The 17,228-nt window shown below is 35.1% G+C and overlaps 1 protein-coding gene across 4 annotated transcripts in view; it reads right to left on the reverse strand.

Moving 5' to 3' along the window:
- MYO1B (myosin IB) overlaps positions 1-17,228 on the reverse strand; it is a 204,809-nt gene that overhangs the window by 149,401 nt on the left and 38,180 nt on the right. For all 4 annotated transcript variants that reach the window (XM_074302829.1, XM_074302826.1, XM_074302825.1 and 1 more), the window contains exon 2: positions 6,450-6,593. In XM_074302829.1, coding sequence (XP_074158930.1) covers positions 6,450-6,584 — 135 coding nt within the window. In that variant the 5' untranslated portion in view covers positions 6,585-6,593. The remainder of the gene's footprint in view (positions 1-6,449; positions 6,594-17,228) is intronic.

Here is a 17,228-nt window from a genome sequence, read left to right on the forward strand (position 1 = left end):
CTTGGGTCATTTATCTCTTTTATATAAATGAAGCACACAGCTGCATGGGCTCCTAGATAATTAGATATGGCTGGCACTCTGGAAGTCTAATGACAGAATCAAGAACTAAAGATGCTTTTTCCCAAGTTATTTTTTCATTATCCAGAAACTTTTAGAGTCTCCCTTACTCAATAAAATTCAGCTTTATTGCCTCTAAGATAAACTTCACTCCTTGGTCCTAACTCATCTTTCCAGCCCCATCAAGTGTGATTTCCCTTTCCACATTATAATATAGCAAAACTGGCTTTCTCTCCATCCCTCACACAAGCATTCCAACTGTATAAGTGCCTTAGCATGGATTGTCCCCCATATTTGAAATGCATTCCTGCCTCACCTCTGTCTCAGAATTCCTTACTTCCTTTACCATGCTGCTCAAGCACAACCTTCTACATGATGTCTGAGTTCCCCAACTAATGTGTTTAGTTGATATGTATTTATTCTGCAAATACTAATATACCATTGATAACACAAACTTCTTTTTTTTTTTAAATTTATTTTTCCAAATTATCCCCTCCCTCCCTCCACTCCCTCCCCCCCCCCATGACAGGTAATCCCATACATTTTACATGTGTTACAATATAACCTAGATACAATATATGTAACACAAACTTCTTAAGAGCTAAGATTATTTCCTTCTTTTGTTATATTTCACTAAGACATATCATCATGCCTGTTCATTACAGGCACTTAATAAATATTGAATTGTTATCATTGTCTTCCTATCACTATTCAAAACACCATCTACAACTCTTTCATCACTAAGCCAAAAGAACAGAGACTGATTTTTGTCAACTTGTATTCATCTGTCTATTTCACTTGTATATACTTTAAGTTGAAACAGGAGGGCTTAATACCAAAGTCTATAGTTTCTCTCTCCATCTAAACCCAAGATCACAAATTTCTACAAAATTGCTTCTTAATGCTTATTTTGAAGGAATTGCTAGCAAATACAACATTAAAAATGAAATCTTTAGTTTTATAATGCAATCTATCTATGTAATAACATCTCATATATGGGACAAAACCATTAGGTAGAATCAAAGAATTTACATGGCAGGAAAATGATTTTTAAAAAATTCTAAATAAGTGGTTAATGTTTCCCTAAGGTGAGTGCTACAATGGATTTCCTGGATAAGTGGTAAAGTAGGTCATGGAAAATATCACCAAGATGGACCAATTTTTGTTGATATTATTAAAGGACTCAACTGACAGATGGTGCTCAGGAATGAGCTCTCTAAGGAAGCAACAAAATTCTTCTTTAACTCTAATGATAAGCTGTTTTCCCAACACTCTACTACTACCATTCTTGTTTGGCTCAGTTAAGAACACTTGTTTATTTTTTCAAATGATGTTTTATTGACAATGGGACTAGAGAATCTTCAAAACTTTTAAGAAAAGCTATTGCATGGTCCAAGTGCTCGATAAGAAACCATGGACATCTTATAAAGCTGCTCCATAATATTTGATGATTCAAAGCCATTTAAAGAACCAACAGATGCTCTGAAGATCTAGATTAGACTGATTCATCAGCATTTTCTCATGCTTAGCCCTTTTCAAACCATTTCTCTTAAGGTTACTATGACCTTCACATAATTCTGTCATTTGTCTTTGACAATGAGAAACAATGAGAATCTACCACAGGATGATTTCTACAGTACAGCTCACTCTCCTGTGTTATATCAGTATATACACTGTGGTCAAATTATTACACTGTAAGCTCTCCCAGAAGCCTAACTTGTACTGGTTGGCAGAACCTCCACATCAGACACAAATGCATTCCCACTGTCCTAAGGTGTTGAACACACAATAGATATCAAATATCACTTGAGAGTGTGGATGGCCATTTTTCTTCACCCCCTACTCCCAAACATTTTAGAAATTTATCATCTTTATCTCTGCTGCTAGCTCCCTTTCACTATCAGTATCGACTTCTCTACCAGCTCTACTGCAAACCAAACTTCTATGGCTCTCGAGCTCCACTATTTTTTCTTCTATTCCTTTTTGTTTTCTAGCCTTCAGCTTTTCCCAGATTTTATTCAGAAAAGCCAGCCTTTTAGAAATATCACCAGCCAATCTGTTCTGCAAGTCAAATAGACCTGACACCAGTGAATTTGGTGTAATCTTAAGGACTTCTAGACTTTCCCAAAGGATTTATTTGCTCCGAGGGTTATTCTTTATGTCCAGAGAATTCCATCTTATCTAGCTTCTTCTGAATTTGAAGCCACCATTTTAGAAACCTGAAAGTTCTAAAGGCTAGTTTCTAGTCTTTGTAGCTAATATATTACTGAATATATCATAAATAGCTGATATATCACTGAATTTCACATTTGCAATATTTTCTTTTTTTTTTTTTTTAAATTTTTAATTTTATTTTATAATTATAACATTTTTTGACAGTACATATGCATGGGTAATTTTTTACAACATTATCCCTTGCACTTACTTCTATTCAGATTTTTTCCCTTCCTCCCCCAACCCCCTCCCCCAGATGGCAAGCAGTCTTATATATGTTAAATATATTACAGTATAATTTAGATACAATATATGTGTGTAGAACCGAATTTTTTGTTGCACAGGAAGAATTGGATTCAGAAGGTAAAAATAACAGTTTACATTCATTTCCCAGTGTTCCTTTTCTGGATGTAGCTGGTTCTGTCCATCATTAATCAATTGGAATTGGATTAGCTCTTCTCTATGTTGAAGAAATCCACTTCCATCAGTATACATCCTCGTACAGTATCATTGTTGAAGTGTATAATGATCTTCTGGTTCTGCTCGTTTCACTCAGCATCAGTTGATGTAAGTCTCTCCAAGCCTCTCTGTATTTCTCCTGTTGGTCATTTCTTATAGAACAATAATATTCCATAACATTCATATACCATAGTTTACCCAACCATTCTCCAATTGATGGACATCCATTCATCTTCCAGCTTCTAGCCACTATGAAAAGGGCTGCCACAAACATTTTGGCACATACAGGACCCTTTCCCTTCTCTAGTAGTTCCTTGGGGTATAAGCCCAGTAGTAGTACGGCTGGGTCAAAGGGTATGCACATTTTGATAACTTTTTGGGCATAATTCCAGATTGCTCTCCAGAATGGTTGGATTCTTTCACAACTCCACCAACAATGCATCAGTGTCCCAGTTTTCCCACAGCCCCTCCAACATTCATCGTTATTTGTTCCTGTCATCTTAGCCAATCTGACAGGTGTGTAATGATACCTCAGAGTTGTCTTAATTTGCATTTCTCTGATCAATAGTGATTTGGAACACTCTTTCATATGAGTGGAAATAGTTTTAATTTCATCATCTGAAAATTGTCTGTTCATATCCTTTGACCATTTATCAATTGGAGAATGGCTTGATTTCTTATAAATTAAAGCCAATTCTCTGTATATTTTGGAGATGAGGCCTTTATCAGAACCTTTAACTGTAAAAATTTTTTCCCAATTTGTTACTTCCCTTCTAATCTTGTTTGCATTAGTTTTGTTTGGTGTAATCAAAATGTTCTATTTTGTGATCAATAATGGTCTCTAGTTCTCCCTTGGACACAAATTCCTTCCTCCTCCACAAGTCTGAGAGGTAAACCATCCCATGTTCCTCCAATTTATTTATGATTTCGTTCTTTATGCCTAAATCTTGGACCCATTTTGATCTAATCTTAGTATGTGGTGTTAAATGTGGGTCCATGCCTAGTTTCTGCCATACTAATTTCCAGTTTTCCCAGCAGTTTTTGTCAAATAATGAATTCTTATCCCAAAATTTGGGATCTTTGGGTTTGTCAAAGATTAGATTGCTATTTTTATTCACTATCTTGTCCTGTGAACCTAACCTATGCCACTGATCAACTAGTCTATTTCTTAGCCAATACCAAATGGTTTTGGTGACTGTTGCTTTATAATATAGTTTTAAATCAGGTACACTTAGACCACCTTCCTCTGACTTTTTTTTCATTAGTTCCCTTGCAATTCTCGACCTTTTATTCTTCCATATGAATTTTGTTGTTATTTTTTCTAGGTCATTAAAATAGTTTCTTGGGAGTCTGATTGGTATAGCACTAAATAAATAGATTAGTTTGGGGAGTATTGTCATCTTTATTATATTCACTCGGCCTATCCAAGAACACTGAATGTTTGCAATATTTTCTAGAATATTTCAATATCAAAGAAAGATCTGGGATCCTTGAAAGTATTACTCAATGATAATGGCTAGCTATATGGCACTTTGAAATTTGCAAAGCATTTTATAGATACTATCTCATTTTATTCCTTTGACAATCCTAGGAGATAGGTATGACTATTATTTTTATGTTACAGATGAGGACATGAAAATAGCCAGATTGTTCAATATTAAGGTCATACAACTTGGGACACCCTGACTCCAAGTCCAACACTTCTATCCAATGTGCCATCTCCCTATCGTCAAATAGCCCCAGTGGGTGAAGGCCCCCCAAAAATCTTTTTAACAAAATAGAAATATCCCCTACATTCAAATAACATTATTCCAAATAACTGGCATATCAAAAATATGGAAAGTACTGTCATGATGCCCAAAAATTCACTGAGTGCTCAGTTCACTAAGTGTTGAAGTTATTTGAAAGCAGAGTAACACAATGACTTCAAAGTAGAAAAGACATTGCTGGGATGGCTTAAAAAATAAAATTAGGAAGTTATGGAACCCAGACATTCCGTCTGCAGAAGACCCACAAATCTACAGCTTGGCACTTGGCTGAAAAGGCAACATTGTTTTTACTGGCCACAATAGATCAGGTATTTGAATTAACTCAATGTTCCACTACTCTCAATCTTCAGGACCATTTTCAATTCATTTAATGGTGAATTGTACTTTTTAGAAGCCAAAAGGAAAAGTGATCAGTAAAGTTGGTTGAGATGTAATTTATTCCTTCTACCCCAGTGACAAAAACTGGTGTTGAAAGTCTATCTGTATTTGAAGGTCTTTTATTTGGCAAAAGACCAGACATTACAAGCAAAGCAGTATAAGTTCTGGGTTTTCCCACCTGGAAGGCTAAATGCTTTCTATACTCTGAGGGAAGGTGACACCACATGTCATTGCCAACCCAAACAATGAAGCTAATTGCTCAGCAAAGGCACTTTCTATCTCCCCCTGTAAAATAAGGGCTTTGAAGAGCTCCATCTCTTAAGTAGAACAAATATGGCTTTGTATTGGGGCCAGGTGTCAAAATTCTCAGCAATTCTATGTTAACTGTCAGTGTCTCAAGGGGAAAATACATCAGATGGTTAATTCTTAGATTATATTATTATTTTATAAAGAAATAATATAGAACCCATTGAGAATTAACTTAGAGGCCAAAAGTGTCAGTTTGGGAGGAAAGGGCAGCTATAACAGAATCTTCACAAGTAGGTTTCAAAATCTTTTCATAATAACATCCCTGATTTGTGTAATTCCCCTCCATTTATTTCAATATTTCTTTCCACTGATTCCCCTGTAGTAAGATAGGATACCACAAACATATAGAGCAAAGACACCCAATTTTATCCCCTAAAAATAAATGTTCATAAAAACCAAAGAAGAAAATATGATATGAACTTTGTTTTGGCTGCTTTGACTTAAACTCAGCACAGGCTCCAATGCCTAGTTCATGGATGAATTTATCATCTACATATTTGTTTGAACCCTAGTATTTCTCTTTACTAGCTATGTGATCCTGGGCAAATGTCTTAATCATTTTGTTATTTATTTTTCTCATTTATAAAATTTGGGACTAGAACAGAAGATCTCTAAAGTCTCTTCCAGCTCTGATTTTCTATGATTTTATAAATTGCATAGATATAACATAAATTATAAATTTGATGTATTCCTGAAAAGTGACAAGCAATTCTTAATTTCAATAGATTTAAATTTATTTAAAGGTACCAAACAATACTTAAATGAACACTGTGGTGAATGAATACTTTCACAAAATGAAGAATCCTTTTATAAAACAAAATAAACAAAGACATCATTCCTCCCCCCCACTGTCCCATTTGCTTAATAAAGCTGTTTTATGCTTTAATTGTTCATTATATCATATTTTCTTAATATAGGGCAAAACTGTATGTCCCGAACTTTCCAGGCACCAAACACATATGCCTAGTTAATATATGCTCATTTTCAACATCTAAAGAAGAATGAATGAACTAAATCAACACACTTATAAAAAGAAGTCAGTGGCTCACATTTTATTAGTGGCTTAGCTATTAAATCCTACATCCTAAAAGAAGGTATCTCTGGAAGGTAGCCACCAAAGATTTTAAATTATTTACTATTTTTTCTTTTGATTGTACATAGATAGTTTTATAGTAAGGATGCTCTAAACTCCCCAATGTACCCACACTATAATACACTGTACATAGCACCTGTTGAATGAACAAATTGAAGGATTGTACTCACATATATTTCATTGTGGTCAAACCGCTTCTTGAGGTTATCAATGAATGATTCCTCATTGAGAGGCTCTAAAAGAACCATATCTCCCACTCCAATCATATTGTCCAGAAGAGACGTCTTCACCTCCATTTTGGCCATTTCTCCCTCCTAGGATCAAGGGAATAATTAAAAAGTCAACTAACTAAGAGTGAAATCACTTTTATTAAGTAACTAAATGCCTTCCAGAAACATAATAGGGACAGAGTCCAAATTACAACTACTCATAGAATCATAGATTTAAGTTATCTAATCCAACCTCATCAACAAAGAACCTGGGCCCGTGGGACTTAATTTAGGTCCAAAACCACACTTCCCACATACCCAACTTAAAAACAACTGATGCAAAGATGAAATCCCATACTTCTGTGCCCCTCCTGGACTTTGTTCTTTTTTCCAATTCCCCCAAATGTCATAAAAACTCCCAGCCCTTCCAGAACTAACCCTCCTGCTGTTCTGACCCACCCCTTGATCCACCATTGCTCCGGTCTCATAACAAGAGATTTTTGTCCTGCCTTCTCTCTCTTGGAGGAAGGCGTTCTCACCCTCTTCCATCCCAGCTTTGGTTCATCCGCAGGGAAAGTACCATGAAGGAAAATCTCTACCCCTACAACAAATGTGTTCTTGGCATATCAAATTAAAACACTGTACTCTCTCCATAGAAATTCCAATGAAAAGTGTTTGCTTCTACCATTCAAATGTGTTACAAATGTAATAGATTTTTGTGGATTAACCTGGACAAACAAATCTCTTCTTATTTCATTGTTTCTTAGGGAAAATGCTTTCTGAGCTCTAAACAACTTTGAGAACCAAAACTATTCACACACACCAGAGTTGGGAGGCCGCCCTGTTCACAAGGATTACAGAACATACCAATAGCAGCCTCAGTAGTATCAAATTTCATTCAAATAACCATGTGCTTCTTGGTACTAGTAAAATTAAATGTCACACAATGTTATTATGTTAAATTTTAGTATTTGTTCAACACTAAAATAGCACACCAAAAATACGGGCTTTTCCTTTCAATGCTATAGAGATTCTCTAAGTAGAGAGGTACATTTAAGAGGAAAGAATTCTCTATCGTAACTATTTCCACTGTATAAAAAATATACATAAAAGCCAGTGTATGTTGCCAGTGTACAGTATATACAAGCTAGCTTCCCATCTATGAATTGTGCCACCCCTGGGGTTTGTGGAACTGAGTGCTCTCTAGAGTACAAAAATTTTCCCTTGATCATAAAAACACAATTATATTTTAAATGCTACAAGGCTCTAGAACCAAATTAAGTTGGGCCCTCAAGCTCCCTAAATTGCTAACAACATGGCTCTGAACAGCTTTTGTGCCCTTAGCTCATAATACAAAAGAAAAGTGCCTTTGGGGGGTCTTTCCATTAAAGAATAACTTGCTGAAACATATTCTACCTTACAAATAGTAGTTTTGTTGCTCTGTGTTTTAGCATAAAAAGATGCTTTCTGTATTACTATTGGCTTTCATGCCCTACAGCATATGTCTCTTAAAGGCAGTCAAACTGCATTAAATTGGTGATTCCTTGAAAGAAGCCAAGAATGATGGCTACTTCTGGTAATTAACTTGAACTATTATCAGGACTAACACATATTATTATTGTTGCTCTAAGGATAAATGGCACATAGATCTCTGTTCTGAAACAACTACAGAAATAAAACCAAGATTAATCTGAGACATTCATCTCATAGGTTGGGAGGGAGGATGAGGAAGGGGGAGAGCAGGGGGAGAAATGACAAAAAAGGAAGTGTTTAACATTTAAAAGAAGATAATAGAGATGCTTCTTTTTTTAATGGTGACATTTTAAAGATTTCATACCAAACTGCCAATTAAGAGACAGCCCCCAGACAGGATAGAGTCTAGAGGCAGTTCAAGTGAATGGGGTACTGTACTCCAACTCTAAACAGATAATGATGGGGAGAAGGAAATAGTCTTTCCCTGGTGCTATAGGAAGAGGAGGCAGACCTATCTTAGAACATGGGGCTAGTTGGCTTTGCCCTAGGGCTCAACTAAACTTTTAGTGTTCTAAATTAACACAAGCCAAATTGTCAGGGACTGAAAAATCAAGTAACATAACCCAACACTGAATGGACTGTTTCTAATTAAACAGATATGAAAAGGGATGGATATAGAGATTAAGTTTTTTGAAAAGAGTGTGACATGTGAGGATATGGGAGAGGCGAGGAGGGAAGTGAAGCTGGGAAGAGCATTTAAAATATATACATTTATATATAATAACATTTAAACTAACATTTAAAAGGAGGGAAAGTGAATTAAATTCAGGAACTGTGATTTTTTTGGCCTCTTAGTAGATTACTGTGTGAAATCTTTTTTATAGACACAGCTGAGAAAAAAGCAAACTGAGGTTTCTAATCCCTATGGGGAACACAAACCAAACAGTCTCATTGGAAGGCTTTCCTATCACATTTTTCCCATCTAAATGTCAAAAAAGTTTATGTTCCTAAGCACTCTAATGTTCACACTACTTTCATATTAAATCTAAAAAAAAAGAAAAATCATAATGTACAATAACTGCTTAATCCAAAGCAGATTATAAAATTTGGTTATCTCCGAAGGTCTGAGGCCTACCTAACCACGAAGCAAGGTCAACTGACAAAGTCCTAAGAGGCATGTTTTAGAAGGACCTTAGAAAGCTCACTATGTCCAAATGACTCATTTTAATGAAAGGTATGAAATTTCAACTTTTACTTCAACTTCAGGAAACAGAAGATCTGGGAGTTTTATCAGGCTATGAACTCAATAAGTCAAAATATATGAGCCAAAAAAAAAAACAAAAAAAAAACTAATGAAAGTTTGTGTGGAATAGAGAGATAAGGTGAAGAACTTACAGGAATATGTGAATTCTTTTTCGGTATTTTATTTTCATTATTTTTGTGTTTCCCCTGTGACCTGTATAATATGTGCAGGCCCATATTTATTTGAGCCTTGGCCAGCTATATCTGAAGCCTGAAGGCCTGATTTTCTGTTTCCTAGAAATCAGGTGATTACGGGAAACAAACCTTCCATTCCAATCTCTATGGATAGCAACAATCAATTAGATGCTTCCCCCTCCCCTCCTTAATGCTCTCTTACTTGTGTTGTAATCTCTTGTATAAAAGTTGTGTATCTTTAGTACTTCTTTAGCCCTCCTACCACAAGCTTTCTCTTTCCCTTATCTCGTGATAGAACAGCTCAACCTCTGGAGGTATAATAAACAATCTTTCTGCTTTCTATTTTGAGTGATCTCTGAGTAGTCATTTTGGGTACATTTCACACAAGTTTAAACCTCACCCGCCCCGGACACGGAAAGGATTGACAGATTGATAGCTCTTTCTCGATTCTGTTCAATTCAACAAATTTTGATGAAGCAAATATTCTGTACAAGGCACTATGTTAGACCTTGTTTTAAGTGTCTGGAGTGTCCGAAACACCAAAGATAATCACTTCTTTGTACTTTGCCATGGCCACTCCATAGTTAAAACACAGGTTCTTAACCTGAGATCAATGAACTTGGGGGATTTTTATTTTTCAATGTAATTGCTTTTCTTTATAATCCTATGTGTTTCATTTATATATTTGCATTTTATGTAATGCGTTTTAAAACATTTTTCAGAAGTCCAAAAGCTTCACCAAGTCTGCCAAAGGGGTTAAACACACACACAGTTAGTTAAAAATCTTTACACTAGAGTAAAATATTCTGGGTAACAATTTTTAAAGGATGCTGACAAGCTGAAGAACATACAAAGGAAATCAAGAAATAGGATGACCATAAGAGACCACGCTTTGCAAGAATTTCTTAAAGGAACTGGGAGTGTTAAACCTAAGCAGAAGTTTTGGGAAGAATCCAGTATCTCTTTTTAAGTGTCTGAAGAAGTGTCATGTAGAAGGGGAAAAGGAAGGAAAAGGAAAGGAAGAGAAGGAAACAAGCATTTATAAAGTGCCTACTATATGTCAGACATTAAATGCTAAGTACTATTCACAAATATTAATAATAGCCAACATTTGCCTAGTATGAATCAAGTATTATGCCACATATTTTTAAAGTAATAATAGCTACTTTTTACATAACATTTATATGCCCAACATACAATATATACTATAATGAATACTATGCAAATGAAGTGCTTTTTACAAATATTATTTCATTTGATCCTCACAACAACCCTGATAAGTGGGTGATGTTGAGGAACCTGGAGCAAATAGAGATTATATGATAAATATAATAATTGTGATATTATATAAATGTAATATAAGGTGACATGGCCAGGATCACACAACTAGTAAGAGTGATTCAACTTACTATGCTTGAACTCAGTGGGTAGAACCAGGAGAAAATGGATGGAGGCTACAGAGAGGAAGGTCTCCACATAAGTAAAAATTTCCTAACAGCTATACCAAAGTATTCTAAATTTGAAATTCTATGATTCTATGACTGTAATTCATAGTTTTAATCCAGCAGGAGGATGACACCAATTCTGTGATATACAATATCACATAATATAAAGTGCATGAAAGTACTTCCAAACTATTTCATTAAGACTGATTTTGTTTGCTGCAGTTGTTTTTCTTCAGAAGACAAGAGATCTTGTAAAGCTTTCAGAAAGAAATGGCATTTAAGAAGTGAAACGAGTTCAAAGGCTATTTACAATAATTCAAACAAGACTAGACAAAATCTAGTCTTGATATTGGTCTGGGCTCAACTACTAATTAGTTAAATGCCCCTTAGCAAATTACTTAACTTTTCTTTACTTCTTTAGTTCCATCATGCTGGAGACCATAGGGTGCTATACCTGGCGTAAAAAAGACATGGATTCAAGTACCATGTGACCATGAGCAATCTACTTAGCTTTCCAAACCACAGTTTTTTCACCAGTCAAGTGGGGAATGATAATAAGACGTTTACTATGTAACCTTGAGCGATTTTTTTAACCTTCCCAAAGACGTGGCTTTCTCATCAGGAAAGTAAAGAATTTATAATACCTACTTTGTAGGGCTGTTGGGGTGAACAAGAAACTATGTACATAAATCACTTTATAAACTTCAAAATATTACATAAAAGTCAGTTATTAGGAGGAAATTAATGAAGAAGGTGAGAATGTATGACAACAGGAGGGACACAGATAACATTTTAGAAGGAAGAAATGATAAAATGTATTGGCTAATTTTATTGGGGTGAAAAGAAGAGGCATAAATATCCAGAAGATGGGCAGAGATCTACAACTGGTACTATAGAAGACAAGAGATGAACAAGAGATATCTATTGTGCATAGTTAAGGACAGAGAGGCAAGAATAGGAGATTTAAGGGAGAGACAGAGTTAATACAGAATGATGTCCCAATAGGTCCCCCCTGGAAGAAGGCTCCTTAAGAAAGAAGAATTAATGAAGGAAAGGAAGAAAAATAATCAGAGAAAGGATAGTGTTATATTGTGGAAGCACTTTTGCGAACCAATTTGCAGGCAGGTTTATTTAAGTGTCAAATACTACAATAAAATTTAAAAATATTTAAGAATGGAAAAGAAATTCAAAGGATTTGGAGGTCACTGGTGACCTTTCATTATGCTGTTACAGTTGACTGAGAGGCCAGATTACATGAAGATAATGAGTGAGTAAAAAGAGAAGTCTTAGAGAACCTATCATTTAAGAAACAACAGGTAAAAGTGGTTCAAGAAAATAATGAGGGGAAAGAAAGGATTTTGATGTAGTGGGGAAAATTACTGAAACTGTATTTGTTTAATTTAGGTTGGGGCCTTTTTAAGAGTTTTTTTTTTTTTTTAAGGTAAAGGAAAAAGAAACTTAAGTTCAAGGATAGTTTAGATTTATTTAGCAAACTAAAAAACAAGATCATCCCTAAAAGTACAAAAATGTTTAAGCAGATCTTATTGGAATGGCAAAAAATTGGAAACCGAGGGGGTGTCCTTAAACTGGTAGATGGTTGAACAAGTTGTGATATATGATTCTGAAAGACAGGGATAATATTTTCAGGAAAATCTGGAGATACTAATATGAACTGATACAAGGTGAAGTGAAAAAAACCAGAAGAATACTGTACATAGCAATATTTTTACAAGGATCAATTGTAAAAGACATAGCTACTATGAACACAGTGATCCAAGACAATTCCAAAGGACTTATGATGAAAAATTATATCTATCACCAAAGAAACGTGATGAACTCCACGTATAGACTGAAACATATTTTTTTTTCGCTTTTTTGCAACATGTCTATGACTTTATATGTATAATATCATATTCGTAGATTTCTCAATAGTTAGAGGAGGGACTGGATGGGAAATATCTGGAACTCAAAACCTTTAAAAATAATGTTAAAGTATTATAAAAATAAGTTTACAAAAAAATCAGACATCTAACTAAAGGGGATGCCAGTGTTAAAAGACAATAGAGATGATTTGAAACAACTGCCATGGAAAATCTAATAAGGAGTTAACAAGAGAGTAATTAAAAGAAAACTCAGTAGTAATGAAGACCCATATAGAGAGTAGATCCTGTGAACTTCTAACAGACTCAATTGATATGTTGGGGGACAAAGAAGGGATCCCTAGCAGTACTCAGAAGCCTTCACAACAAGGAAAAGAAATAATGTTAGCAGTCAGGATTTACAAATTAGCAGAACCAGCAGAATCACCCTGAAGACTAACCATGAGATTCTAGTTAAGTCAAATGAAATCTGAAAAAGAGTCTTTTTATGACCTTAGAGAAGAAGGAGGAGGCAAGGGGAAAGAACTCAAAACAGAAAATTCCTGAGGAGTTTCTGTATAAGTCAGTCAAAGTAAAAGAAAGGAAAGAGAAAAATTGATGAGATTTCAGAGACTGAGCCATTGGGAAAATCATTTTACTTGTCTAGACCTCAATCCATCATTCATAAAAAGACTGCCTAGTCAACTTAAGTCCCTTTTAGTTCTAAATCTACTAACTTCTATTCTCAGAGGTGGGAAAGTTTGAAAGACAAATTATTAATGGCCAAAAAGTATATACAAATTTCTTCTGAATGGATTATTTTGAGGAAGTGGTACATTTTCTTCTCCCTTCCCTCCTCCTAATTAGTAATAATAGGCTCTATACCTACTGAGGTCAGCAAAAAAGGTGTGACTTATTTTTAACTAAATACTATAGACTAAAAATAGATGATTTCATCAAGGGTCAGGGGTTCTATTCTCAAAGTTGGCAGTGTTTGTGATTGTCACAGCAATCGCAGGGAAAATGTTGCTTAGAAACAATATCCTTGTATAACCATGGAACTCCACCCTGGAATTAGTAGTAAAATAAGTGAGGAAAAAAGGGTGGTAATTGTTTTCAAACTCCCGAGTTAGAGAGCCAATAGGCTTAAATTAAACCTATGAGTTACATACTTGCAGGGAGAGAGGGCTGTAGAAGAGTGAGATGGAATGGGGAAACACTTTACTCCTCTGCCTCAGTTTTTTCATCTGTAAAATGAAGGGACTACACTAGGGAACAAATGAGGTTTCTTCCAACCCTAACATTATATGATTCTACGGTCTGACCACGTAGGTCACAACCCCTATGGATCCCTATTAACCCCAAGATTACTTGATATCAAAAGTGGGGGAGGGTATCAAAATCTGTCTCCAACCTACCTTTGCAGTCTTATTACTCACCTCCACACACTTTATGGTACAATCATACCCAAAGGCATATGGTGCCTTCCTTCTATTCCCTACACAAAAAACCACATATATCTCCCACCTTCTTGCCTTTGCATTGCCTGGAATGTTCTCCCTTCTTAGTTCTGTCTCTTAGAATCCCTTCTTTCCTTGAGAGTAGGATCTGTTTTATTCCTTAAGTTTGTATCTCTAGCATCTAATACCATTTCTGACTTAACTCATAAATGCTCATTGACTGATTGACTGCCTATATCTCTATAGACTATAAGCCATACCAAAAAAAAAAAAAAAAAAAAAAAAAATTTCAAAGATAGCTGCCAATCCTGGAGGGTATGTTTTTTTTTGTTTTTTGTTTTTTTTTTTCCCATTTCTAGGGCAAGGAAGATGTGTTTTCACCATGTTACCTACAGATTAAGCCCACTGCTCTCCTATTTTGGCAAAGTATAAGTATTTAATGCTTATACAATGTATCAAATTATTTTTACATTCATTGTTTTGTACCCTTATCAAGTCTGTACATTATTCAGTTTCTCAATCCTATCTATAGGCTGTAGCATCTAAGATAAAATTTAGGCTTTATAATTTCATATTCAAATAAGAAACTTCATCTCTTAGCAGAGATCTAAAGTCATTCTGGTTTAAGATTTTGTATGTTAACAATGCAAGAAAAGATTTATATACTTTTAATCCATTTATGCCAGAATTTTAAAAATGTTTTTTTTTAAATATTATGCTAATCTGAATCAAAGTTCCTAAACCTCCTATTAAAACACTTATCTTTTACTAAAGAATCAGAGGCACTCATAACACCTAAACTTATGTCTTTAACTCTGAGAAAGTTTTTCAGCTTGTTCTTCTTACTATTTCCTTGATCTAATCTTTACTGATCTTTAAATGTCTCTTCATCCCACCATAAGACATCTGTTTTTTAGTCTTTAAAGAACACCATTTCAAATATGAAAAATGCCATTTCATAAATCTTAGCATCCAAAAGTACAGTTCAAGTATCATATAACATCTTAAAATGGTCTTCTGTACTATAATATTTAAATATAACTTGTCTATCTCTCAGTTACCACCCTGAAATTACAAGCCACCTACCAAGCTAGCGTCATCAGTGCTCTGGAATTTCCAGACCATCAGCTGCCAAGCCATTAACCCACACATTCAGAGATTGCTAGACCAAATGGCACTTCCAAGAGAAATGCACAAACAGTCAACCCATTATTCAAAACCAGAGTAGCATTGAAAACCCAGCAATGCTACTCAGAATTGATAATAACCAAGAAAGAATGCACCATGAACCAGGATAATGCATCTGGAGAGTTCCAATTTAATGTTTTCAGAGTAGATTAAAATAAATATTACTTTAAATTTGAATCTAGCCTATTATGGGATTTAAATTAAGGTCATACCAATCAAAGCTGATGTTAGACAAACAATGGGAACCAATATTAAGTCACCAAAATTGTTTAATTTAAAGGGGCATTGGTCCAAAAGGGAGAAGGGAGAGTCATAGTTACATGAAAATGTATTGAGTATTAAGTGGCAGGCCACAAGACAGGTAAGTAGCTATTGAATTAAACTGAAGCTCACATAGCCACAGGCTTAGAGACTCATATTCAATTTTGATGTTGAAAAAACAAGTCCCCTAACATACCTGTGCTCACACCACTCTTATAATAGTTTACATTTGTATTTCCTGCATTATGCCATTTCGAAGATAAAGAAACTGATAACTCAGTGATTTCAGTGATTTACCCAAGTTCAGTCTGCAAATGTCCAAACTAGGATTTCAACCCAGATATTTTGAATAATCCTACCAAGGTTCTATATAATATTGCCCTTCTGATATTTCCTGCTTCTAATAACTATAATTTTTGTTTATATTTCTATTTACCCCATAAAACTCTTTAAAAGAAGAGAATTTTTGTTCATCCTTGTTTATTTCCTAGCACCTGGCACACATCTTTGAACATATTACTTAAACAATTCAATAGATCTGTGATCTCGTTAATTTGGGAGTACTCTTCAATCATCTGGATCAAAAATCCCTCCTTACCTATCAATTCTATGCAACTCTCATGCATGTTTCTACAAAAGTTCACCCAAGTCCTCCAAATGTTGTAGAGGCTTTTCTCATTTTCTCCCAGTATCATGAGCTTCCCATTGGAGAATATTCTGCCTATCTTCTCATCATCTTTCATTCTGACTCTTTAAGGGATGATGTGGCCAACCTATCTTCTCTTTCTACCATGTAATTTCTTGGTGACATCCTTCACTCCTGTTCCTACTTAGAGATCTTTATTAGTTTGCATGCTGCTGCTTATTTCTTATTTTTCTGTCCCTTTTCAGTTTTAGAGAATAATAGAATTACAAAATTGGCAGGTAATTTAGAGGCTAGCTAATTTCACCCTATATATGTAAGAAATACAATAAATCCCACAAGTAGTGGTCCCGGACTGCTTAAAGACCTTCAAGGAAAGGGAAACTCAATATCTCTCAAGGAAACCTTTCAAACTTTTGGAGAGCTCTTCTGTCATGAAGTTTTCCCTATCATCAAATCAATTATTTACCTCTTTGCAACTTCAGTTCATTACTCCTAATTCAGATCTTTGGGCTAAGCAAATCAAGCTTAGTCCCTCCTCCACAAGACAGCCCTTCCAATGCTTTCTGGTTTTCTAAGCAGCAGCAGGGAACCATTTCTATTTGATACTTACATGGACAAGAACTACACATAATGAGCTGTCAATGATGAGTTAAAGCCTGCTTCTCTATAAAGTCTCCCCACCAAAGAGCCCACAGGTCCATTAATAGCAGAATGATATATTCTATACCATTTTCAAAGTCATGGTGGCAGAGAAGAAATGAAATTTCATACAAAGAACCAGGGAGAGATGTGTCTGTATGAGAAGTGTGTACGGAGGCTGCAACATACTACAAACAGCAAATTATATAGGAGAACAATATTATTGAGGAAAATGTGTGAATGAAAAAAAAAGATGGAATGGTCACATGACAAATATAAAAGATAATCATTGGATGGCCCATATATTCACGGATATCTTCCCCATGTCAAGA

The sequence above is a fragment of the Sminthopsis crassicaudata genome, chromosome 3 (assembly GCF_048593235.1).
Source record: "Sminthopsis crassicaudata isolate SCR6 chromosome 3, ASM4859323v1, whole genome shotgun sequence".
In the NCBI taxonomy this organism is placed as follows: Eukaryota; Metazoa; Chordata; class Mammalia; order Dasyuromorphia; family Dasyuridae; genus Sminthopsis; species Sminthopsis crassicaudata.